At 30.6% G+C, this 27,980-nt stretch overlaps 3 protein-coding genes across 3 annotated transcripts; 1 reads left to right on the top strand and 2 right to left on the bottom strand.

Moving 5' to 3' along the window:
- Positions 338–25,549, bottom strand: LOC18604193 (rust resistance kinase Lr10). The gene is given in 4 exon segments (XM_018116994.1): positions 338–645; positions 22,601–23,455; positions 23,458–23,565; positions 25,198–25,549. Coding segments are annotated over 4 exon segments (1,434 nt in total). The 3' UTR covers positions 338–526.
- On the top strand, positions 8,842–12,708 carry LOC18604192 (probable receptor-like protein kinase At5g39020). Its single transcript, XM_018116954.1, has 4 exons — positions 8,842–9,532; positions 10,603–10,706; positions 10,797–10,826; positions 11,474–12,708. The coding sequence occupies exons 1-4, from the start codon at positions 8,889–8,891 to the stop codon at positions 12,613–12,615; spliced, it is 1,920 nt and encodes a 639-aa protein (XP_017972443.1). The 5' UTR covers positions 8,842–8,888; the 3' UTR covers positions 12,616–12,708.
- On the bottom strand, positions 26,290–26,673 carry LOC108661113 (putative RING-H2 finger protein ATL21A). Its single transcript, XM_018116993.1, has one exon. The coding sequence runs from the start codon at positions 26,671–26,673 to the stop codon at positions 26,290–26,292; it is 384 nt and encodes a 127-aa protein (XP_017972482.1).

The raw sequence follows: 27,980 nt of genomic DNA, 5'->3' as shown, positions 1-27,980 counted from the left end.
ACCAAATAGATGTATGTGTATTAAATATTAGACTTGGCTTTATGAATATTTGCATCTCATTCAATAGTGCTGAGTTTGAGTCTAAGCAGTTTGATTAATGAGTTAAGCCAAATTCGGCTACTTCAGTACTTGACTCAGCAACTAAAAAACTTAATCAATTCTAAAAAATTTTAAAGATTAAGTTAAATATAATGTACATATATAATTGTCTACAAATAAAATATAAAACTATTTATGTATTTACAATTTTCATTTGAGGTCAAATTAAGTTTATAATTATTTACTTAAGTTGATAATAATCAAGTCAGATAGTGAAGAAAATGTTTGAACGAGGAAGTTTTAAAGAAGAAAGACATAGAAAGTGTTTATTTGCCCTTAGCAATGTTTAGTACAAACACAGCAAATTTATTTAAGTGAATGAACTCACAATTGTGATTATAGAATGCATGTGCGTCCGTCTAGTTTGCTTCATTAGCCAGATATAGTTAACTCTTTTCTAGACTTAGTGCTGCAAGCTGAATTATGTCTACTCGGCAATAATTGCTAGCTCTGTACCAACAGGGTTTTTATACTTGGAACCACCCAGCTTCATATAATCTGTGGAAGCAAAAGGATTCGGCGGCAGAGTGAGACTGTCTGCCTCACCTTCCAACATTTGAATCACAACTTTCATTGAAGGACGATCTACTGGAAACCATTGAATGCACCATAGTCCAACAATTGAAAGTTTTCTTGCTATCATGGATTGCCTTTCATCTTCAATTCTTATTCCTAAATCTTCAATTCTTTTTAAAAGGAAACTGATGGTGGCGTTACAGTGCTTGCAGAGACTGGTAGAGAGCATACTTACAAGTTACACCCTAAACTGCTCCCCAGGCATTCACCGCTTTGGAGACCTTGGGAGGCTTGGGGACGGGGTCCTATGTAACTTTTCTCCTTTTGCTTTTCCCAACTTTGGTCTTTCTATTCTTCCTAAGAGTTACATTATTAATTTTTTTAATAAAATTATTAAAATATCTGTAATTCAAAAGTAATTTATTTGGTCATACTTGAAACAATTTACGATAACAAAAAAATAATTTTTAAAAATTTAAATAAATTTTTATTCTTTAATTATGTTTAATCAAACTTTTATAATTAATAATTGAGTAATTATTATTAGTTAAATTGTCTCTTATTCTTCTATACTATGTAACATTAACATGACATACTAACATGTAATAAGGAATGATGATGTGGCAAGTAGATGTGACATTTTCACTCTCTATATCCACATCATGTGGACATAAAAATAACAAGTGGTAGTTTGGTTCATAATAATTAATCAATCGTTAGTAATCAAAGTCTATTTAATTTAAAATAAAAATATAAAAACTTAATTAAATATAATAAAAAAATAAGAGTTTATTTCAATTTTTTTAAAATAGTTTAGAGACTTTTTCAAATATTATATCAAAATGATTTTATAATTTTATTAAGCAAACTTATCAAACTAACGTTAGTGAGAACAAAAATATATGTTCACATGAAAACTATATGTTAGTTAAAATATTTATATTTTATTTTACGTGACTCAAAATATAACAAACGTTTGAGTTATGTTAGATTTTCAATATATTTATTTTAATTACTTGTGTTTTCTAATTAGACATATAATTATTGAATAAATTTAAAAGTGGAATCAAACCATATGTAAATGGAATGTTAAATAATTTATAGTATGAAATATTAAAATCAAATCTTTATGTGTTAAAGATAAAAATATTTGTTTTGACATAGTCATAAAGTAAGTGGCAACAATGTGAATATGCGCTGGTATCAATAATGAAACAGAGACAGTGAGTCAATGTTGGTGAACCGTGGGAGTGCATTGACTTTCATATAAGTGTGCATTGTCTTTTAGCAAGTGCATGTATTCTCGTGAGAATATTCACCCAACATGGCAATGTTTTTATATGTATTAAAAAACATGTTTCATTATTAAATTAATTTAACAAAGTAAGCTGGACAATGTGAATGCGCTGCGCTGTAAACCTGACAAGTTAAATAAAGTAATGCACATGTTTCACTTGGATAACTTTTTTATAAAAACCCTAGCAAGTTAGCTGTCATGTTCACGTGATTCACTTTATCTCACGATCTTTTACAATTTAGCAACATGCTATTAACACGTTGATTAATTAGAGCATTTCTCATTCTATGCACCTAGCATTCCTCTCTTATTGATTGCATCAAAATTTATACACTACTAACGTAACACAATAATATATCATATTAGATAATAACATAATATAATGATATTATAATTTAATCATATGACATTTTTATTTAATATGTTAATATCACGTCAGCATCACGTGTATATAAAAGTAACAAGTAAAAGTTATATGTATATGCACCCAACATGTCAATGTTTTTATATGTAGTAACAAACATGTATCACTTATTAAATTACTTGAATAAGTAATTTAACATGCTGCTTGATTTTTTCTGCTGCTGTGTGGTTTTGATAGCGTTGGAGTTCTCTGCCTCTTTTTCTTTCTGCTGCTTTTTTCCTGTTTCCTGAACTCTTCTTTGCTGATCTGCTTGTTTGTAATTCGAGTTTTGGGTTGTCTTGATTTTTGTTGTAGAGTTCTTTTGTGTTTTGGGTGTTCTGTAAGGGGTTGTCTTGAGGTCTTTGTTTCTCTTGCTCGCAACCTTTGATGGTTTTTATTTTGGATTAACATGATCCTTGGGGGTTGTTTGTTTCTGAAGAAAAATGAAGTTAAGATGTTTTGGAAAAATTAATGGAGAGCTAAAAGAATGGGAAAACAGAGAAAAAGGAGAAGTGACACCAGAAATAAGAAAAGACATGGTCGTTGAGCCTTACACCAGAAATAAGAAAACAGACTAAAATAGCACCACTGTCAAGGACGACTTAATAAGTTCAAAAGTCTAAAATGAAATATTCAAATGAGGCTTTTTTTTATTGAAATTTAACAAAATTATTAAAATTTTATTCTTCTAACTTTTTGAGATGTAAAATTTTTAATTAAACTTTTATAATCAAGTTCTTCTAATATTTCTTTTTCAATTGATAATATAGTCAATCCATTTAATATTTCTTAAGATATTGTTGATCTTAAATAAGATTTTATTAATTTTAGTTCTGAAAAACTTCTTTTTCTTAAAGCAACACTTACTGGAATTGTTAACATTATTCTAAAAATATTTAACTATTATAATTATCTTATATTTTTTAAATGGCTAATATAAAATCAACAATCAAAATTTTTAATTCAAATAAATCAACTATCACATAAAATAAAAATAATATAACAATATAATATAAATTTAAATTAAAGTAAAAAAATCTATAAAGATTAGAACAATAGTACCTAATTGTTGAATGTTTATTGCAAATCGCAAATGAGGCTCACAACTTTATGAAGATAATAAAAGAACAAAATTCTTTGGAGAAAAATTGAAGTTAAAGGAAGAAAGAGCAAATGGGAAAGGAAGATTTCAAAAGTAGATATTATACATTGAAAAAAATAATTAGTTTTATATATAGGAAAAAAAATAGTTGTTGGAAATCATTAAATGTGCTTATTGAAAATAAGAGAAATAAGTGAGAAAAAAAATAGCTGTTGAAAATGATTAAATACATGTAACTGTTAGTTTATTAGAAATAAGAGAATATAGTTGAGAATTAATAGTATTTTAGAAATAAAGAAGTAATAGAAATTTGAGATTTATTAGGTACATAATTAAAAAAAGTAAAAGAATAAATAATTTTGATGAATTATTTTTTATTTTTATATTTTTTAATATAATTATTTATATTATAATTATTATAAAATTATAAATCTTCTTTAAAATTGGGACCTCCCCAAATTGGGGGCCTAAGGCCCTTGCTTGGGTGGCTTCACCCAAGGGCTGGCCCTGACCACAGTGATGCATACAGGACCAACAAACATGAAACAAAATAAATCGACATGACCAAGATCGTTTTGAATACATCAAACTGTAAAAAAGAAAACAACACAATGAACTAGCGTGTTAGGCAACCAACATCTTCAGTCAAGAACGACAACATTTTTGCTCTAGGAGTCTTTCTTCAATCTTCAAAGCTGATGCTTCCTGCCAGTTCTTCCAGAAGCTTGATTTCCATATTAAGAAATACTTTTCAACACAACCCTATAATTCTCAATCTAGTGAACTCCAAGACATGATCTCAAATACTCAAATCTCTCCTTTCCCAAGCTCTGAGTGAAAATATTAGCAAGCTAATCATTAGTTGACCAATGAAGTAATTCAAACTCACTTCCTTTACTGCATCTCTCAGAGCATGGTACTTGAATCTGATATGCTTTACTCTTCCATGTTGAACAGGGTTCTTTGCAAATGCAATTGCTAACAAGTTTTCAACATTAATTAAGGTTCCCTATTCTTGCTTAAATCCCAACTCAACCAATACCTTTCTCAACCTTAAAGCATAGTAAGCAACAACTACACAAGCAATGTACTCTGCTTCAACTATTGACTGAGCTACCACTTGCTGTTTCTTTAAGTTCCAGGCAAACACTGCACTGCCAAATGAAATATGTGCTTTTAAAATGATCCAATGATCCAACCCTATCATTGTTTAAGAAACCTTCTAATTGATTGCTCTTCTGTTTCATGTATATTAATCCATAATCCAAAGTTCTTTTCACATACCTCAAGATCCTCTTAACTGTTGTAAAGTGAGTCTCTGAAGGATCTTACATGAATCTTGACAGCAAGCATGTTGAAAACATTATATCAGGCCTTGTAGTTGTTAAGTATAGCAAAAAACCAATTATGCTTCTATATAATTGCCCATTTGCTTTAGCAGTACCATCTTTTCTGCTAAACTTTGCACCAGTGCACAATAGAGAGCTTACAACCTTTCATATACTCATATTAGACCTACTAAGTAAATCGTTTGCATATTTTCCCTGATGCAATACAACCTTACTAACAGCTTGCATAACCTCCATACCCAAAAAGTAAGTCATCTCACCCAAATATGTCATTTCAAACACTTTCTTCGTCTAAACTTTAAATTCAGTCAAGTATTTACCTTTAAGCCCAGTAATTAAGAGATCATTTACATAAAGTGCTACAATGAGCAACACAATACCATTTTCACTCTTCACATACAATGTTTGACTCATTTATGCTCCTCTGGAACCTTTGATTCTTGAAACGATCATCAATTCTAGTGTACCAGGCTCTTGGGGCTTGCTTTAAGCCATAAAATGCCTTAATAAGTTTGCACACCTTCTTCTCAAACCTTTGTTGCACATAACCGTCAAGCTGCTTAATGTAAATATCTTAAATAAAAATGCCATTAAGAAAAGCTTATTTGACATCAAAATGATAAATCCTCCATCCCTCCCTTGATGACAAAGCAGTGAGCATTCTTATTTGTGTCATGTCTAGCAATTAGAGCAAAGGTCTCTATATAGTCAACCACATACACTTGAACATATCCTTTGACCACAAGTGGAGCCTTGTATTTATTTACAAAAGCATCAGGATTCAATTGGGTTTTGTAAATTCATTGAACTCTAATAATGTTCTTGTCAACAGGTCTGTCCACTAAAATCTATGTCACATTCTTAATAGTCATCTGCATTTTAGCATCTATGGCTAACTTCTAGTGTTCTTCTGAATGTGCTTCTTTAAAGCTTGCTAGTTCAGCTAAGGCTACATCACACCTGCTATAAATGTCATCTAAACTCTTGGTGCCTTTTGCAGCTTTTCTTTCATCCTCTAAGTCAAATTGATCATCTGAATCATTTTACAGAAACATATCATCAGCAAAGTAACAAAGTTAACCTTTTCTACATTTGCATTTGGCCAATTCCAACTCTGACCCTCATCAAACACCACATCCCTACTCACAAATGTTTTCTTCAATTCAGTATCATATAGTTTGTAGCCCTTTGATACTTCACTGTATCCCACTAGCATTGTTATTACAGACTTTGGGATTAAACTTGGTTCTTTTAGCATCTAGAACCTTAGCATAACATACACATTCAAAAGTCTTTAAGTGAAAAACACTTGGTTTATGATCAAACCACATTTCATATGGGGTTTTGTTTTTCAAAACTCTAGTATGAACTCTGTTCAAAATGTAGTTAGTTGTATTCATAGTTTCTGCCCAAAATGCCTTTGGAACATTCATTTGAAACAACAGACATCTTCCCATTTCAGGAAGAGTTCTATTCATTCTCTCAACTTTACCATTCTTCTAGAGACTATATGGAATGGTTAGTTGATGTTGAACTCTCAGAGATTCTAGATAATGCTCAAATTCAGTAGATGTATATTCCTTTCCATTGTCAGTTCTCAAAGTCTTAATTTTCTAGCTTGAGAAATTCTCAACTGCTATCTTAAACTTCTTGAAGTAGCTCAATGCCTCAGACTTCTACTTTAAAAAGTAAATCCAGCAATACTTTGTGAAATTATCAGTAAAAATTATGTAAAACTTACTACCACTGAGTGAAAGGGTTTTCATTGGTCCACTTATGTTTGTATGCACCAATTCAAGTTTTCTAGTATCCTTCCATCTGCTTTCTTGAGGAAAAGGTTTCCTTGATTGCTTTCCAAATTAACAAGCTTGACAAAGCTTATCTGGTTTTGAGATTCTAACTAAGCCTTCCACTAGATTCCTTGAAGAAAAAAGAGCCAAGGAATTGTAATTTACATGACCAAGTCTCCTATGCCATATATGGAACATATCCAACTTATTATACAAAGCCAAAGGAGCTGTATTAGCCAAGTTAAGTGGATAACAATTGTTCTTCATAGTAACAGTGAAAATTTCATTGTCATAAGGTTCAAGCATAGTGCAACCATCATCTCTGAATAGTAAATTATAATGCTCTTTAGCAAGTTATCCCACACTCAAGAAATTGTGATTAGCATAAAGAACATAATGCACACTACTAATACATTTACTACCTGAAGCAGTTTTAACATTAATAGTACCTCCTCTAAGTATATCTAAGTAATCATCATCTCTAATCTTCACTTTTGACTTAAAACTTGTGTCAAGAATAGTCAATAGAGATTGGTTACCTATCAAATGATGTAAGCAAGCACTATCCAATAGCCAAATATTAGTTTTACTTGAATTTTTCCCAATGGTTGCAATAAACAAAACCTCATCAGTATCTTCATCCACATGTTCAACTACAACAGCTTTCTCATTCACCTTAGAACAATTCTTACATACTTTTTCTACATGCCCTTATTGACTACAAGCCTTACATTTAAAATTTCTTTGTGTGATTGGTTTTTTTACAGTATTGGCATGGTGGAAATTCCTTTATTTGATCTCCCTGCTTATTATCTCAACTCTTCTTCCCTTTGTTTTTCTTATCAGCTGAACTACCTTTTGTACTACTTCCATTCACCTTCACATTTTTAGTCTTAGCCACTAAGGCAAAATCAATTGCACTTGCCTGCCTAAACGTTCTCCTTTGTTCAAGACCTTCTAAAGCATTAACTAACTCCTTAAGAGTAAGATAAGCAAGATCCCTAGAATCTTCTAATAAGGACACCTTAGATTCATATTTTTTCACGTAAACTAACTAGCATTTTGGTTACTAATCTTTCCTTTGTAATTTCACTTCCTATTAACCTTAATTGGTTCACTAATGCCGTCCCATCATTTGTCTAGAAATATCTTTAATATTTTCATTGTCCTCCATTCTAAGTATTTCAAATTTCTGAGTAAGATTAAGTGCTTGAATCTACCTAATTCTTTCACTTCCAAAAAATTCATCCATCAAATTATCCCAAACCTATTTAGGAGTTCTCAAATGCATAACCCTAGCAAATATTTCATTAGATAAAGCTGAGTGTAGGCAGGACAAAGCTTTATACCTCTTTGATTTGTCTTCCTCAAATTGCCTAATCTAAGCAAGGGTTGGATTACCTCTCCTTTGAACAGGTTCTTCATCAGATTCCAAAGCTTCTCAAAGAATGAAAGCCTTGAGATACGACTCCATCTTCACACAACAGAAGGAAGAATTCTCTCTGATGAACCTTGGAGGAGCAAATGAGTTGAAGCCAGAAGTCATGGTGAATTTTAGAGTGCAGTCCCTTAAGATCACTTTAGAGCTTTGATACCATTTGAAGAAAAATGAAGCTAAGGTTTTGTCGAAAAATTAATGAAGAGTTAAAAGAATGGGAAAACAGAAAAGAAGGGGAAGTGACAACTTGAGCAGAGAAAAATGAATGGCCATCAAGCACCCATTCATTTTTCAATTTCATATTTATATTTTCTCAATAACAATGTTACCTAAAATTTAGATGATGGAGAGTAAATCGAATCCAGGTAGAAGCTGCACAATAACTAATGCACAGCTTAACGGTAACCAGCATCTTCAGTCAAGAGCGACAACGTTTTTGCTCTAAAAATCTTTCATCAACCTTCAAAGCTTATGCTTCCCGCCAGTTCTTCCAAAAACTTGATTTCCAAATTAAAAATTACTTTTCAACAGTTTCTTCTACCGGTATTGATAGCCATGTATTTCTTTTTCTTATATTTATAAAATTTTTCCGCTTTTTGAAAAGAAAAATTATTTGAATAAGTAAGTCGCACAGGGTAAATGCATGTGCTGTAAAGCTGACAAGTTAAATAAAGTAATGCATGCGTTCCACTTAGATAATTATTTTTAAAAAAAAACCCTTACAAGATAAATGTCATGTTCACATGTTCCACTTTACCACACAATTTTTTACAATTTAGCGACATGTTGGAAAAACGCGTGCATTATATTAGAGCCTTTCTCATTCTCTGCGACTAGCATTGTTCTCTTCTTCATTGCATCAAAATTCATACCCTCGTCTCACTCTTTTCTAATATGTTAAGGGCAAAGCTTGCAATATTGGGCCTTCTTGCCCTTGCTTTGTCTCAGCTCCTTGATGCCGTTGATGCTGCAAGACGAGGCACCCACGATTGCAAGCGCTCTTGCGGAGCTTTAAACATCCGCAGCCCTTTCAGATTCAAGGGCGACACTCCCGAATGTGGCGAGTATGAACTAGTATGTGAACATAATCGCACCATTTTGGACGATGTTGATTATGGAAGATTCTATGTCCTAGACATCTTTTATAATCACACCATTCGATTGGTGGATGGGAGTCTGAATAGTGATGAATGCTCCATTCTTCCCAAATCCTTTCCATGCGGATATAGTTTTATTTATTTTTTAAGCTGCCAAGTTCTCATCAACTCCCCGCTCTACATCGATGCCTCTCCTTGCGCCAACGCCTCCTTCTCTCCGCACCTTTATGCTTTATTTAGCAGAAAGACGCCCAACGCTACTGGTTTCCTTGAACCCTGCACCATTGAAGTCCAGGCTCCGCGACCATTTTGGTTTCGGTCTCCTAATGTCACCGGTCTCTCTATTTTCGATGTTCACCAGAAGTTCCTGATGGGTTATGACGTGCCGTTGAGATGTGTACATTTTCCTGACTATCGCAACAAAATTACACTTAGTTATATGTAAGAATTTCGAGCATAAAACCTCCTTTTTTTAAAGAACAATAGTTTAAGTTACTAGTATAAAAAATAACTATTATTTGATAATTTAAATTAAAAACATCAAATTATCTGTTTAATACTAGTAGAGGATACTTTTACAAGTCGCATCTTTGTATCAAGTAGGATCAAATTCCCTTTTCTCTACGTAGAAAAAAAATGGTTAAATGCTTATTTTATATCTAATTTTTATCAAATATTTTATTTCACAATTCAATTTTTTTAAACTAAAATGCAATTTTTTAATTTTATCCATTTAAAAAAAATAGTGAAAGAGTTTTTTATTAGCATCCTATAGAATTAGAACTAAGCGAAAATTTTGAGATAATGGAAAATTGCGTTCCATTCAGTTTTTTATTTCATTACTAAAAATATGTATTCCATTTGGTTGGATTTTTATCTATTTGGTTACTAAAAATATGTATTCCATTTGGTTGGATTTTTATCTATTGGTCGAAAAATTGAAATTACCCAACTCAAAAAGAATGGTTTTTTATAATATATTTTATATAACATTTTAGTTTTCATTAATGAAATATTATTTTATTTTAAATTTACTTAATAATATAGAACATTTGTTAAAAGAATTAGAGAACTTAACAGTTCAAATCAAATCCATGAAATTTGATTTGAGTCAGTTTGATTTAAAAAAAAAAGCAACATTTTATTGATTAATTCGATTTTTGAAAAACCAAAATACTACAAGGTAATCAAAAAATTTTCAAATTGAACTTTGCAAACTATATGGGGCTCTATAAAGAACTGATTATACAAATTTATATTGCTATATTTGTTAAAGGTTATTCTCACAAGAAAAACAATTAATTTCATTAATAGTAATTATTAACTATTTATCATTTTTTAAAATGAATAAAATAGATTAATTTAAAAAAGTAGATAAAAAGTTTGATCTTAAACTGAAATATTTGGTAAATATTAGATCCTAAAATGAGAATTTTTTTTAAAAATATTTAAAATCTTTGAAGTAGTTGTTTTCGAAGTATTTCTTACATAATTTATTATTCTTGACACAGATTTTTGTGGGCGAAGGGTATCAGTTTAGACTGTCTTTACAAATTGCGAATGTTTTTTACCTTAGGCGTTCCACCGGTACATTTCACTCAAGAATTTTATACTAGTATGTTTTTCACTTCATCTATAATTTGTTCGTGGCTTTTGCTTATTTCTTATTCCTTTGTTTAAGCTAATCTTTACCCCTTTTTAACAGGAATCGAAGATGCTTTATTTCTAATCACAGGTGAGAGAATCTCTTTTACTCATGAATTAATTAAGCTTTAATGATTTTGTGCATGACAACCGAAGTTACGAGATACTAATAGCCCTCACACCTCTGATGGATATATAGAGATAAATAAAAATAATTTTCATTAGGTAAAATAAGTATTATTCTAAAAAAATATGATAATAATCAAAGAGCTCATATCATGAATCATGACATTTTCTTTTTTCTTTTTTTTTTTAAATCTTTCCATTACACAATTATGTGTCATATTAAAAAGTTTGAATGAAGTAAAAAATCAATTTAAATTGAATGGTGAAGTTTCCAATATTTAGCTATTTTGAGTTATCACATTTGGTAAATCTCATTCCACTTTATTTAAAATTGGAATCAAGACTCCCAAGATGAAGTGTTAAGTTTTAATCTCTGAGTTATCCCCTCAGAGACAACTAATTAATAACGTTATATATTTTTAATTAGTGAAAATAGATAGTTAGTCATTATGCCTTGTACATCATCAAAGCTTCTTCTAACCTATTTAGCTATATATAAAAAATTCAATTCTAATAAAGCAGTACTACTTCCGTTCTCTGTTAAAACAATATATAGTTCATTATCTTATGTATTTATGCTGATGTCTTCCTATTAATAATTCTCTTGTACAGGAGTATACATTATTATTAGAACTCTATTGGGGGTTTCATGCTTGATTGTAGTTGTGCTAATTAAGTTTCGAAGGAGACATTTGTCTACAGATGATACAATTGAAGAGTTTCTTCAAATGCAAAATAATTTAAAGCCTATCAAGTATTCTTATTCAGAAATAAAGAAAATGACAAAATGTTTTAAAGATAAATTAGGACAAGGTGGTTATGGTTCAGTTTTCAAAGGAACACTTCGAAGCGGGCGTCCTATTGCAGTAAAATTGTTAGAAATGTCAAAATCACATGGACAAGATTTCATCAATGAAGTTGCTACCATTGGAAGGATTCATCATGTTAATGTGGTACAACTTATCGGTTTTTGTGTAGATGGATCAAAACAAGCACTTGTTTATGATTTTATGCCAAATGGTTCTTTAGATAAAATCATATTTTCAAGAGAAAAGGATACCACTTTATGTTGGGAAAAAATATTTGAGATTGCAATTGGAGTGGTCCGAGGAATAGAATACTTGCATCAAGGTTGTGAAATGCAAATTTTACATTTTGACATCAAACCACATAACATTCTTCTAGATAAGAACTTCATTCCGAAAATTTCAGATTTTGGCCTAGCAAAATTGTATGCAGTAGATCAAAGTATTGTGTCTCTCACTGCAGCACGAGGTACTTTAGGATATATTGCTCCAGAATTGTTTTACAAGAACATTGGGAGTATCTCACACAAGGCTGACGTTTATAGTTTTGGAATGTTGTTAATGGAAATGGTGGGAAGGAGGAAAAATTTGAATGCATTTGCTGAACAATCTAGTCAAATATATTTCCCAACATGGATTTACGACCGATTTGAGAAAGGGGAAGATGCAGAGTTAGGAGATGCCACTGAGAGTGAAAAGAAAATTGTAAGGAAGATGGTCATAGTTGCTTTTTGGTGCATACAAATGAGGCCTACTGATCGTCCTTCGATAAGTAAGGTCTTAGAGATGCTTGAAGGTGAGGTTGAAGTACTTGAACTACCTCCGCAACCTTTTGAATTTTCTTTTGGAAGGTCATCCAAGGATTTTGCGAGTTGCAATAGGGAAGACGAGCCTACGACGTCGACCCTTGATGCTACCACCATGAGCATGGAAGTGCCTCAAATGTAAATATTGAGATGTGAAATATGGAAACCATTAATTATAATGTTTTACTCCCTTGTCCCTGATGTAGGATTTTGGTTTCGTTTTATTTATTTTTCTAATTGTGACTTTTTATTATTATACTTTTAATTACTGTTCATATAAGTAAGATTTAATTTTTGAATTGTGAACTCATAGATATAAATGATGATTAAAAATATATTGAAAAGTAATGAATATTAAAATGATAGAGGAGAGCTGAATGCTCCAATATCACTAGTATATCAATTTAATTCTCAAGATTTATTCATGTATACATGCATGATTGTGATAATTAATTTAATTTATTTCTTTTTATTTTATTGAAATTAATTAAGACGTGAGTTTTTCGTCAAGAATAAATTTGCTACTTTGTTTTATTAGGTAAAGGAAGATTTGTACTCAATTTTTCCAATAAGTGGATGTATTTTACTTACTATTAAATTAAATATTCAGACATATAATCTTTAAATAATAATATATATATATATATATATATATATATATATATATATATATATGATAAAAGAGAGTACAAAGATTTGAATTAAGATTTCTATCCAAGCTCCATTTTTATTCATTTAACTTTATTATTTTGCTTGTGACCCGATATTAATGACTTTGTTCGGTAATTCTTTTCCTAGTTTCAATCTGACCCTATATTTTATTTAGTTCCAATAAAATATTGTAATTCTGGATGAAAACCAAGCTCATTTCGATCTTGTTTTAAGTAACTCTCTTATCTAATGAGTTGAGCTTAAATCTCTTTTTCTTCAAAAAACAAAAAGGATTTGGAGAAAGAAAAAAATAGAACATAACTTTTAGCAACAATATTTTCCTTTAAGATGTGTTTGGACGAAGAATTTTTGAAATTTAAAATAAATTGATTTTAAAATATATTGACTTAATATGATAGCATTTAGAAAATACTTAGCTTTTTTTTTAAGTCGAAAACATAATTTTTTAATCACAATAAAAATTTGATTAGTACTAGGAAGCTGACAAATTAATAAAAAGGAAATGGATCTCTTTAATTCTATTGCTTTCTTAAGTAATTAAAAATTATAATTAGCTTATTTTATTTAAATATTTTAAAAAATTAATTATCGTATTTTAATTACTTTTTAAGATTAATTATAAATACCTCAGTATTAGATTAACTTATAATGAAAATTTCTTTTGCATGTATAGCTAACCCATGAGAAATAAAATAGTCATAAATAAAATTACATGGGCTCGGCCTTCTATGCCAGAGGGAGAGCCAATCACCCAGTAGCCCCAGACTTGGAATCGAACTTCGAAATTAGCCGCACAGCAGAGTTCATTCTAAGCAGGAATTTCGCCAGAGTTGCTTTTCTTTGTTTTAGTTGTTGAATGAAAAAGTGAGTTTTGGTTTTACAGTTCCCAGATCACTTGTTGAAACATGCTACGAAAGTGGTTACTTCATCAAGAAACAAACTTGGGTCAGGTAATAGAGTTGGGTTATTAGTAAAGGCAAACAGCGTTGAGAAGTTGAGTTGAAGAGGTTGGAGCTTCCCATATTGATGCTGATTGTGTTATACATTATGGGCATGCCTGCCTCAGCCCGTAACTACTCTTTTTCTCCTTTTCTTGTTTTGAGTATTTTCGTGTTTATGGTAATCTTAGATGTGTTTTATCAATTATGGGTTTAAATTGATAATTTGATTTTTCAACTAGTTATGTTGGAACGGTGCTTCTCTTTTCTGTTTTGGTATACGTAAGAATTTCTTTGTTTTTTCCATTATCCTTTTTAGAGCTTAAATATAAAAGTTGAACTCTTTCCCTTTCAACTTAAGCTTTTAGGATAACTTTTCACCCAACTTCTGTTGGAAAAATAGTGTATTTAATAAGGTTCAAATATCTCATATTACTAAGTTATATAAAGGTGTGAGTGCTTTAAATAAGTAAACCCATTATGAGCTTGTTGCAAAAAAGGAAGAAAAGAGTGGGCTCACGCACACACGAGATCGAGTTATGCCTTGAGAAAATTCATAGTTTCCCTTCCCTGTGCACAAGTATATACGTGGGCTAGGCCCAAGTGAATTTTTTTTACATTGGCTTTAATTTTTTTAAGCTTTCCCAGTAATCAAACTCAAACTCTACCATATTGACTGAGTTTTCCTAATTCTCCTTATTTGCTACAACATCTACCTGACTGAGTATACATGTTGACCAGGTTTTTCCTCAACTCCCTAATTTGGTGCAACATTTACCTCATTCTCCTAATTTGGTGGAACATTCACTTCATTCTCTACCTATAAATACAGTCTCCCTACCATAGTCACAATATACACCAAGCCTTTAATCTCCTCTTCTCTGCATACTCTTTCTATATTTTCTACACATTTTCTCTACTTTCTTTCTTTCCCTACTAGGTTTTTTTTTTTCTCTAAAAAAAAAATATTTCTACTGTTCTTGCTACCCCTTACTAGTTTGTGCAAACTATAAGGAAGGGTCTGCTAAATCTTAGAGGATAACTGTTATAGTCCTTTTGCACCAAGTTTTACACTCTGAAGGGGTAAAAATTATCCTTAAGGACAATGATACCACATCTCAGACTTCTTACTGTTTTTCTTTGCTTTATTTTATTTTCATTTGTTTCTCAGACTTTCTAACAATCTTAAGGATAATGAATTTTCACATTGATAATATTGTTGCCACTATTCCTACTGTTGCCTCTATCCCTACTACCACCACCACTGTCAATGGTTCCACCATGGCTTCCATTCCATTGACTATTCCTTCTATGCCTTCGGTCTCATATGCCAAACCATTTCTAAATATTTCTAAATTTGAGGTTTTTAAGGGCAGAAACTTCACAAGATAGCAAGAAAAGATTTTTTCAATCCTTGATGTTCATGGTGTGGCTTTTATGCTAATTGGTTCCAAGCCAGATGATGTCAAAATGCTAAAACCATATATACACGCAAATAAGGTATGCAGGCATATGATCATTAGCACATTTTCTAATGAGCTGTTTGATTTATACAATTCGTACAAAGAAGTAAAGCAAATATGGGAGTCAATGATTGCTAAATACACTGCTGAATATGTTGAGAAATAGAAATTCGTTATTGGCAACTTCTATCGCTGAAATATGATGGATGACAAGGACATCAAGAGTTAAATCAATGAATACCACAAGCTAGTGGATGATTTGAAGGCTAAAAAAATCAACTTACAAGAAGAGTTTGTTGCTAAGTTGTTAATTTAAAAGTTGCCAGAATCTTGGAATGGCTACAAGCAACAACTAAAGCACAAGGAAAAGCAATTGTCACTTGTAGACTTGATTGTGCACATCATCATTGGAGACACAACCCGGAGGGAGATTAAGGCCTTAAAAGCTAAGGAAGTTATAACTAAAGCCAATTTGGTACAAGGCAGAACCTAACGTCAACGGAGGTACCTTCATAAACTTGATTATAAACCCAAAACTCCCCATCCCGCCTTTAAAAAGGAAAGTAGTTATTTTGTTTATGGAAAGCCAAGGCATCATGCATCGTAATGCAGGAAGAGAGCAAAGGGAAATGACAAACCTATTAATTCAAGAGTCAACTTGGTCAAAGCAGATGAATCCAATGATGTAATTGATGTGGTCATTTCACAATCAAATGTGGTGGTTAGTGTGAAAGAATAAGTAGTAGACTCAGGTGCTACCAAGCATATTTGTGCAAACAGAAATGCCTTTACCTTCTATACTCCAATAAGGGACAAAGAAGAGATAATATACCTTAGTGATTCTTGAACTACTCAAGTTCTTAGTAAAGGGAAAATCCTTCTCACGCTCACATCTAGCAAGACCCTAGCTCTGAATGATGCTCTTCATGTTCCCAATATAGGGGCCAACTTGGTTTTTGTGGCTTTATTGGGAAAGGTTGAGGTGAAAGTGTCATTCAAATCTGACAAGTTCGTAATGAGAAAAAATAATGTATTTATGGGTAAGACATATTGCAATCATGGACTCTTTGTACTTAACATTTCAAATGTTCTAAATGAAAAAGTTAGTTCTTCTATTTACATGATTGACTCTATTGATTTATGGCATGGTAGACTAGGACATGTTTGCATTCCCTATATTAAGAAAATGCAATCACTAGGTTTAATTTATTGTATTAAAAATAGATGCTTTAATAAGTGTGAAATATGTGCTGAAACGAAATCAACTAAGAAAACTTGTATTTTAGTAAATAGAGAATTTGAAAAACTAAGTTTAATTCATACTGACTTAGGAGATCTAAAACAAACTATGACTAGAGGTGGTAAGTAATACTATGTTAGATTTATTAACTAAAGTTTATTTACTTAGGTATAAAGATGAAGTTTTTCACATGTTTATTAAGTATAAAGTAGAGGTAGAAAATCAATTATGGAAAATTGGTAGGACACCTTATGAATTATGGAGAGGCTATTCTCCTAACTTAAAATATTTGAAAGTTTGAGGGTGTCTTGCTAAGCTAATGCTTCCTGACTTTAAAAAGAGAAAAATTAGCTTTAAGACATTTGATTGCATGTTTATTAGTTATGCTGAACATAGTGCTGCATATAGATTTCTTGTATTAAAAAGTGATGTTCTTCATTATAATACATTTGTTGAAATAAAAAATGTTAAATTTTTTTAACATATTTTTCCATTAAGAGCTGATACAATTTCTCATGCACTTTTTAGTAAAAATAATTTTGAAATACAAAATGATGATTTGAGAAGGAATATAAGACCATGTAAAGAAATTTCTTTTGGTAATGATTTTTATACTTATCTTGTAGATAATGATCCTTTAACTTATGCTGATGCAATTTTTTTTAAAGAAAGTCCATTTTGGAAAGAAACTATACAAAATGAAATTGATTTGATTTTACAAAATTAAATATGAGAATTAGTGGATTTACCACCTAAAGCCAAACCAATTGGTTGCAAATTGAATTTTTAAAGGAAAATTTAATCTTGATAGTTCTATTGATAAATACAACACTAGATTAGTTACAAAAGGTTTTATTCAAAAGCAAAATATTGACTATTTTGATACTTTTGCTCCAACAACAAGAATTTCATCTATTCGTGTTTTGTTTGCATTAGCTTCAATTTAGAAACTTGTTGTTCATCAAATGGATGTTAAAACAGTTTTTTTAAATTATGATTTAGAAAAAAAAATTTATATGGCACAACTCGAGGGATGTGTTCTTCCTGGTCAAGAAAACAAAGTTTGTAAATTGACTAAGTCCTTATATGGCTTGAAACAAGCAGTAAAACAATGGCATGAGAAATTTGATCAAGTTCTTGTTAGTAATAGATTTTCTATTGTTGGAGTTGATAAATGTATATACACAAAAACTGTTGATAGTAAATGTGTGACTATTAGCTTATATGTTGATGATATGCTTATTTTTGGTACATGCATTGATGTGGTAAATAAAACAAGATGTTTCTTAATTTCTAAATTTGATATGAAATATTTAGAAGCTAATGTTATTTTGGATTTTAAAATCATGAGATGTGATAGTGGTTTAACACTAACACGAGAGTATTATGTTGAAAGGCTACTTAAAATGTTTGGATATTTTGATGTCACACTTGTGAGTACTCTTTATGACAATAATATCCAATTAAAGAAAAATAGAGATGATAGTGTAGCTCAGTCTAAGTATGCACAAATTATTGGAAGTCTAATGCATTTGATGAATTATACTCGACTTGATATAGCTTATGCAGTTTTTAGACTAAGTAGATATACAAAAAGTCCTAATAAAGATCATTGGATTGCCTTAAGCAAAATGATGAAATATTTGAAAGGTACTTTAAACTATGGTATTTTATATAATAAATTTCCCACTGCATTAGAAAGACACAATGATACTAACTCGATCTCATATTCAAATTAGACAAAATCCACAAGTGGTTATGTATTCACCTTTGGTAAGAGTACTGTAACTTAGAAATCAACCAAACAAACAATAATGCAAAATCTACAATGGAGTCAGAATTTGTAGCTTTAGAGTTAGTTAGCAATAAGGCTAAGTGGTTGAGAAATCTCTTAGCAAATATTTTGTTAAGAATGAAACTTACACCTTTTGTGTCTGTACATTGTGATTGTCAATGGCAATAGCCATTACAAAAAAGAAAACTTTCAATGGTAAAAATAGACAAATTCGTTTAAAACATGATGTAATAAAGTAGTTGTTTAGAGATGGAATTATATCTATTAATTATGTGAAATCAAAACTGAATTTAGTTGATCCTTTAACTAAAACTCTTGGAAGAAAATTAATTAATACTACATCGAGGGAATGGGACTTAAGCCAATGGAGGAAATCAACAAATAATGGTAACCTAATCTATATGATTAGAGATCCCATGAATTAGGTTCATATGGGTAATAACAAGTTATTTATTGATAAATTCATGCATTATTAAAATTATTGTCCCTCCTATAATGTGTGAATAGTGTAAAACTGCAATACAAAAGAGGTTGAGTTAAACTCTTAATGAATTCCATATCCTCTATGGGTAGTGTATTAAACTACATTATATACTTCATGAAATCACCTATATAAGTGTGGAGTGGGGCCGCTCTCGCTCCTATGAGAATTGGGGCAAATTCTCTAAAGCACTTATGAATTACCCTAACCCCACTCTTATGAGAATTGGGGTAAATTCTCTATAGCACTTATGAATTACCAAGCATGTGCATGGCCTATTTGCACAAAATTGCATTGAACAGTAGAAATTGTAGGGGTGCAATGTGATTGATGAAATCTATATTTCACATAAAGAATTTTGGTTCACATAAGTTATAAACGTCATCAAAATTCTGTGATTTATATTTCATTCTCTCTAAGGGTGGTTCATAGCTTAAAAAGCACCAATCACAACGCATTACACTTAAATGAAATTTGACCAAGCAAAACTTCTTATGAAACCTTATGAAATATGTGGGACATTGTTGGAAAAATAGTGTATTTCATAAGGTTCAAACATCCCAAATTGCTAAGGTACATAAAGGTGTGAATACTTTGAATAAGCACCCCATTATGGGCTTGTTGCAAAACAGAAAAAAGGAGTGGGCTCGCATGCACACTAGATCAGGCTAAACTTTGAGAAAATTCATATTTCCCCCCTATGCGCGAGTATACACTAGATCATACTCGAACTCTAATAAGATTTTTTCTCAACCCTCTAATTTGGTGCAACGATCACCTCATTTTCCTGATTTGGTACAACGTTCACTTCATTCTTTTCTTATAAATACAACTTCCTTACCTTAGTCACAATATACACCAAGCTTCTCATCTCCTATTCTTTGTATACTTTTTATTTGTTTTTTGCATATTTTCTCTGCTTTCTTTCCTTTCCTGTTGGGTTTTTCTTTTTCTCCAAAAAAAAAAAAATCTTTCTGCTATTCCTACTATCCATTACTAGTTTGTATAAACTATAAGGAAGAGTCAATTAAATATTGGAGGATAACCGCTACAGTCTTTTTACACCAAGTTTTGTACTCTGAAAAAGTGAAAGTTATCTTTAACGACAATGATACCATGCCTCAGACTTCTTATTGTTTTTACTTGCTTTATTTTATTTTCATTTATTTCCCAATTTTTCTAACAGCTTCCTCTTTAGCATGTGGTATCAAAACTGAATTCCGAAAATCTTATCTTCTTTTAGTTAATTTCTTCACACAATGTGTCACCCTCTTTAATCCTTCTTTAGCTTGCACTTTTCTTTTTCATTAAGGTTCATGCGCAAAACGATTTCATCATTCATCTGGCTTACATGTGTAGGGTGTACTAATAACCTTCACACTTCATATTGATACAGATAAATAAAAATAATTTTCATTAGGTAAAATAAGTATTATTATGTAAATTATGATAACAATGAAAGAGATCACGAATTATGACATGTTCTTTTCTCTTTTCTTTTTCTTTTTTTTTCCATTAAACAATTATGTGCTATATGAATTGGGCAGATAAGAGGAAAAAGAGAAAAAAAAAGTGTAAGTAAAAAACCAATTTAAATTGAATGGTGAATTGTTTCCAATTTTAGCTATTTTGAGTTATCCAACGGAGCCCTATCATGTATGCTATATCTCATTCCACTTGATTTAAGATTAGAATCAAAGACTCTCAATATCAAATGTTAAGTTTTAATCTCTAAGTTATCCCCTCTGGAACAACTAATAACGTTATATATTTTTAATTATTACAGGCACATAGTTGGTCAATATGCCTTGTATATCATCAAAATTTTTCTATCTTATTTAATATTTATAAAACTGTGTTCACATTGTAAACAAATATTCTAAATGATTCTTCAATTATTGATTAATTCAATTCTAATAAATTAGTGCTACTTCCATTCCCTACTAAAACAACATATAGTTCCTTGTCTTGTGTGTTTATGCTGATGTCTTACTATTCCCCAATGAAGTGCATCAAGTATGTGTTAACTATAAATTCCCCAATTTAACATAGAGATTTATTCCTATCTAAAGTAGGCTGAGATTTTTGTTCGGTTTGCATTTAAAAGTACCGACTAATATTCTAATACCCCAATAGCTTCACTAGGATGCTTCCCATGCCGTTTGCAATTTCTTTTAGGCTAGATGAAATATAGGTGTGCTCTTCAGGCTATTCTGGGATTAGTTACTCTGAGACATCTTGACGCAGCGAGTTAGCGTGAAATAAAGACTTGCACTCGACAAAGTCTTTAAGATTGATAAACAAGTTTCTAACATAGAAACTTAGACTCAAAATTTGAGAGAAAATACAATATCATTCAATAATTCATAAAAGATAAGCTTAAGTTTTCTAAAAGCTAAGCCTAAGGGTGCTATTTATAATAGTCTAATCTTACTTAACCTAAACTTGGAGTGCAAGTAAAGTAAATTAAAATAAAGAAGTATTCTACCCAAGACTTCCTTGGAGAATAAGAAAAGTAAATTCCTAAACCTAAGCTTACTTGTTGTCCAAATAAAATAAAATAAAAGGAAAATATATTATATCTATAATTCTTATGTAAGACTCATAACTAAACAAGGAAAACATTAAAATTATGAATATACCCATTTATGATTTTTGGGCTTTTATCTTGGCTTCTGATGCCCAACCTACACATTTGCCTTTTAAAGGACCTCTTTGCTTTCTAAGATAAGTCTCCCACTAACTTATTTATCTGTAAGCATTATAAGACCTTGGACAAGACTTGTTTAGAGTATGAAAAAGAGGTGGTTTCTATCTTCCATTGCTTGAGTACATAGCAAAGGAGAGCTACTAGCTATTGGAAGGCCCCAACTAGATAATTTGTGTAAACTAGCTAGAAGTTTTTCTAAAATGATCACCATCCAAGTAATTAAGGCATGCTTAAGGAAATTATTTGGATACAAGGGACAAAAGCATCGACCAAATAGATGTATGGGTATTAAATGTTGGACCTGGCTTTATGAATAGTGCTGAGTATGAGTCTAAATAGTTCAATTGCGGGTTAATTGGAATTCCACTAATTCAGTACTCGACGCAGCAACTTATATACCTAATCAGTTAATAAAAATTTATAAATTACGTTAAAAAAACATGCCTATATAGTTGTTCACAAATAAAATATAATACTATTTATGTAATTATAATTTTTATTTGAGTTAAAATCAAATTAAGTTAATACAAGAAGAAAGACGTAAGAGAGTGTTTATGTGCCATGGGCAATGTTTAGTACAAAAACAGCAAATTTATTTAAGTAAATGAACTCATAATTGTAATGATAGAATACATATGCATCTGTCTGGTTTACTTTATTAGCCACATAAAGTTCTTTTCTAGACTTAAGGCTGCACTATGTCTACTCAGCAATAATTTCTAGCTCTATATCAACAGGTTTTTTATACTTGGAAGCACCCAGCTTCATATTATCTGTGGAAGCAAAAGGATTTGGCCTTTGGCGGCATAGTGAGACTGTCTGCCTCACCTTCCAACATTTGAATAACAGCTTTCATTGAAGGACGATTTACTGGAAACCATTGAATGCACCATAGTCCAACAATTGAAAGTTTTCTTGCTATCAAGGATTGCCTTTCATCTTCAATTCTCATTCCTAACTCTTCTTCTTTGTCCAAATGATTATACACCCATTCTGGGAAGTAGACCTGACTTGTTTTCTCCACTGTAACATCAATGTTTTTTCTCCCTCCAACCATTTCAAGTCGTTGCATTCCAAAACTATAAATATCTGATTTATATGAAACATTTCCAAAGTTCCTAGAGATTACCTTAGGTGCTATGTAACCCATGGTTCCTCTGGCTGCTGTCATGGAAACAGCACTTTGCTCCTTGGAACACAGCTTAGCTAGACCAAAGTCAGAGATCGTAGGGGTGAAGTTGTGGTCTAACAAAATCTTGTGAGGTTTGATGTCAAAATGGAGGATTAGTTGCTCACAACCTTGATGAAGGTATTCAGTCCCTTTGGCTATGCCTAGAGCAATATCTTGAAGCTTATCCCAACCAAGGAAATGAGTCTCAGCCTTGGTAGAAAATATGAACCTCTCCAATGACTCATTGGGCAAATACTCATAAACAAGAGCTCGTTTATATCCATCAGAGCAAAATCCAACCAAGCGAGCTACATTGACATGGTGGATTCTACTCATTGAGCCCACTTCGTTGATGAACTCTTCACCATTTCCTTTGAAATTGTTAAGGACCTTAACAGCTACCAAAACATCATTGGAAAGTCTTCCTTTGAACACAGTTCCATAACCTCCTTCTCCAAGTTTCTTCTTGAATTGATTTGTTATTCTCTAAATATCAGCGTAAGCGTATCTTCCAAAAACTCTTCAATCTTGAGTTGGCTCTCTTTCTTTGTTTTGTGTAAATGGTACAACTTGTGAAGGGCAATTACAATCAGTGCAAGAAGAAACGAAGTTGAGACTACACCTGCAAATAATGTGCTCCAACTTAGCACATGATTAGTTTTAATCTTGAGATAAGGGGTGATTATCTCTGGTTATAAATAAAATCGAAAATCATATGTAACCAAAAGCAATTCTATACCTGCAACTATTCGCTTTAGCTTTGTATACGGATTACTGTAAAATTTTGGAAATGAATAAGCTTGTAATGTTTTTCAAACATCAATTCAATTGTACATATAATACAAGCATGGAGTGTTTCTTTGTAAATGTAAGTGAAGCAGCGTTACACTATAACAACATAATAGGAAGAGACATATATAGATAAATAAGAAGAGTGAGCAATCTTAAAAAGTTTTAAGTTTTAGTGTCAAAGTGGTGTTGGAATATTTTCAAAATAAAGTGAAAGAAAGAAACAAAAAGATTAATGAATTAAATTTGATGAAATAGTCAATTAAGTAAAAAATTACCAAGCTTAGTCAATTAAATTTTTATGTTAACCGATATAATATGATGCAAATACAAATCGAAATATCCCAAAACCAAGTTAATTGACTAACTTTGAACTAGTCAATTAACAGTAAAACCCAAGAATGGGGCAAAGGAAGGTTAGATGGAGAAAATGTCACTCTAAATTTAGATATTGCTTGCTTACAAAAATCCTGTGTTTGGTATTAGCAAAAATTATTTATTCCCACAAAGAATATTCCTGATTTAATGAAAATGTAACAAGCAACCATAAGATAAAATAAGCAAGTCTAAAAATTTAAGATAACATATATCGAGGTTCATGTATTAAGAATGTTACATAAGAATATCAAGATTCTTGGTATGAGTAGTCAGAAATTAGTGTTTATTTATCGAGACTCATTTCAACTCATTGAACCAAAAATTTAAGTCCTACTACATATCTTATAGTATTTAAGCTTAGATATCATTGGATATGTGATTATATTCAATTGTAGCATTAGTAACATTGTGGTTATTTTATTTATTTTTTCTTGTATATCAAATGGTGTAAAATTTAAGAGCTAGTTTGGGTCGGAGATCATATATTGAAGCTTAACATTTGGTTATTAAATTAGTCAAATAACATGTTTAGATAAAAAAGATAATGTTCATGACACTATAACAAATTTGAGTTAAAACAGCACATTTTTAAAATGTGTTACTAAAAATATTGTTAATAACACTTTTTTTATATTTTTTAGAATATTTTTATAAATCTAATTTCACTATATAAATTTTTAGATACATTATAAATAAAATGTAACAATAGAAATTGCATACACTAGTAAATGTTGCACTTTTTTATATTGCTACTAAAAGTGAAAAAAGTGAAGCTAAAAGTTTAAATACCTACACCTTTTAAAATTTTACTATACAAAAAAAAATAAGTATAAAGAAGTGTGATTAAAACTCTTTTTTTTTTTTTGTAGTATGAATACTAAAAATGAAAATTGCAATTTATTAAGAATAAAAATTACAAATCGATCTAATTGTACTTTTATAAAGAATTTTTCAAAGTGATGTTATGGTTTTCTTTTTTATTTGAAACTGATTTTGTTTATGCCATTAATTTAGTTTATAACAATTTATTAATAAAAAAAAGTAAATTAAGTAAAAGAAACAAGTAATTTAAGTCCAAGGCATATACCTTTATGTAGGGGGAGTTTGAGATTGGGGATGTCATAACACTCTGTTGGATCCTGTGTATTATTGTTTAGTCTACAACCTTTGCCTTCTGCTTCACACCTAAAGCATATCAGGTTGGACCAATTTAAGCGAAGATTCTGTGCATCGATTAGTCCTTCGGGAATTGCTGAGATGTCAACAACCTTGCTGCAATTTAACCGGTTATCATACGTCGTGGAAGAAGATGGAATAGCTTTAATTTGAAAGCCATTGATGAAGCCATTGCAAGTTTTCTCATTGGAATTAGCTGAACAGTTGAACAAGGTGTAGTTATCTGCAGGGGCGGACCCCAAAACTTTTAAAATTTTTTTCATAACATATAAAAATTTTTCAATTTTTTTATATATTCTATTACTTGCTCCCTCAAAATAATGTTTTATTTAATGATTAATATAAATAAAAAATAATAAAATGATTTCACTTATCTCACTCAACTTTAAATTTTTTTAATTTATATTATTATTTTTATTTATATTTGTTTATTTTTATTTTATTTGTTCATATGTTATAAGTTTTTATAAATATTTTTTTCCAAATTTCTACAAACCATTAACCATGTTCTTTTCTTTCTTTTTTGTTATGTAATATGTGGCAGCTACCTTCTACTTGTCATGTTTTTTTTTTTTTATGTTACATAAATTTTATTTTTGTAATTTTAATCTTTAGAAATTAATAAATTATTATATAGTTCTCAAATATAAGTTGTAATATTACATTGTTACTTAAAATTTCATCAGTGTATTATTTTTTTTATTAATCTTGATTATATAAGAGGAAATTAACTTGAGTATATTTTTTTTATATGCTTTACATTTTATATTTAGTTAAAATAAAATTCTCTTGAATATATAGTATTTAAATAATTCTGATTATATAAGAAAAATTATTAATTTTATATATCGTTTTTAACTATTTATATTTTACAAATTATAGTTTTATATTTAGTTTCATATTTCTATTATCAATATTTTTATTATTGATTGAATTTAACATATTGATTTTTTAAAATTCTTAACTTTTATTTAACTATGTTTGACCACCCAATAAAATCTGGCTAGCTCCACCCCTGATTATCTGGTTGTTCCAAGTAGTCATCGAGAATTAGCTGGAAGGGAGATGCAGAGAAATGGAGATCGAGATGTGGGAGCTGCCTATTGAGGCAACCATCCGGATCAGATAAGTAAATCTCTTGTGCTTTGTAATCTATATCATCAACCAACATCTTCACCGCCCGTGGCAAGTGGAGCAGGGTTTGCTGATCTCCGGTGCAGGACAGTTGAAAGGCAGGATGAGGAAAGCCACAGTGGGGCGGCTGCTTGTGTTTTAACCAGAAGGGAAATCGGACAGGCGGGCCATGGAGTGTGCAGTTTTTCACCACGCATATGTCCTGAGTTGCTCCAACGTTGAGCAGCAAGAGGAAGGCCAAAACGAAACTCATGGTAACGTTACAGTGCTTGCAGAGAGCATAGTTACAATTGATACACCCTAACCTGCTCCCCACACTGCACATTCAACGTTTGGGAGACCTTGGGGCTTGCGGACGGGGTCCTCTATAACTCTTGACCTTTCTTTTCTCAAGAGTTCATCTGATAACCGAAAAATTACTTGTTTGAAAATAATTTTTTTTGTAAAGTATTTTATAAAAAAATTTAATTTTTTTCATTATTTGGATAAACTATCGAAAATATTTTTTATTGTTTGGATCATTAGAAAATACTTTCCACCATCATGATAGAGTTATTTGCGTGTTAAAATGATAAATAGGAATTGATCACAAAATAATACTTACATTTGGCTTTCATTAATTTTGGATCAAAATTAAAAATAAAAATGAAAATGAACAAAATCAATAACGATATTTCTTAAAGTGTTTAACCACATATTTATAATGAAAATAAATCCTAATTTTCAAAAAAATTTCCATTTTTATCACTTTTTTACTATAACACCATAAAAATATAAATATTCATCAATTATGTAAAACATCCAAAATCTCCATTTATAAATGTGTATTCATTAAATGATGATCATTGAAATATTTTTTATTATAATTATTTAAGAAGATTTAAACTTATACGTATAAATGTGTATTCATCAAATGACAATCACTAAAATATTTTTTATTATTATTGCTAGTTAGATTTATTCAATTTATAAATAAAAAAATTAATTGCATTGAATGATTTCATTAAAAAAAATATTTTTTAATAGTAATAATGTTGAATAATTTAAATAGTAATATTTTAAATTAAAATTTTTTAAGTTAAATATTAATATTCTTATTTTTTAAATTAAATATTAATATTCATCATATTTATACTCATAAATTTAATATGAGTGTTTTTGTTGTTTTTCGAAAAATGTCTTACCCCTTTAAAGCAGAAGACATTTTACGTAGTCAACTGTTGTTTTTTCTATTGATCCGTAAAATATTTTATATCTGGAATCAATATTTTGTCAATCAAATAAGTATAAGTGTTGAAAACATTTTTCAAAAATTATTTTACTTCGAAACAAACAGATCCTAAATTTGGTGTCATTTTTCACATGGTGTCATAATGAAACAAACACAATGAGTCAAGGACGAAAGTGCTTGACTGACATTTGAATCCGAAATCTCCTTTAGCAAGTGCATGTATTCTTGCAACAATATCAATCAAATTAAGACCACTCAACTTTTATTTTAGTATTTCATTACTTTTTTGTTTTAGGGTTTAGGGTTCAGGTACCATAAAGGGGTTTAGG

This window comes from Theobroma cacao, chromosome 3 (assembly GCF_000208745.1).
Source record: "Theobroma cacao cultivar B97-61/B2 chromosome 3, Criollo_cocoa_genome_V2, whole genome shotgun sequence".
Classification (NCBI taxonomy): domain Eukaryota; kingdom Viridiplantae; phylum Streptophyta; class Magnoliopsida; order Malvales; family Malvaceae; genus Theobroma; species Theobroma cacao.
This window is presented reverse-complemented; position numbering and strand designations above follow the sequence as displayed.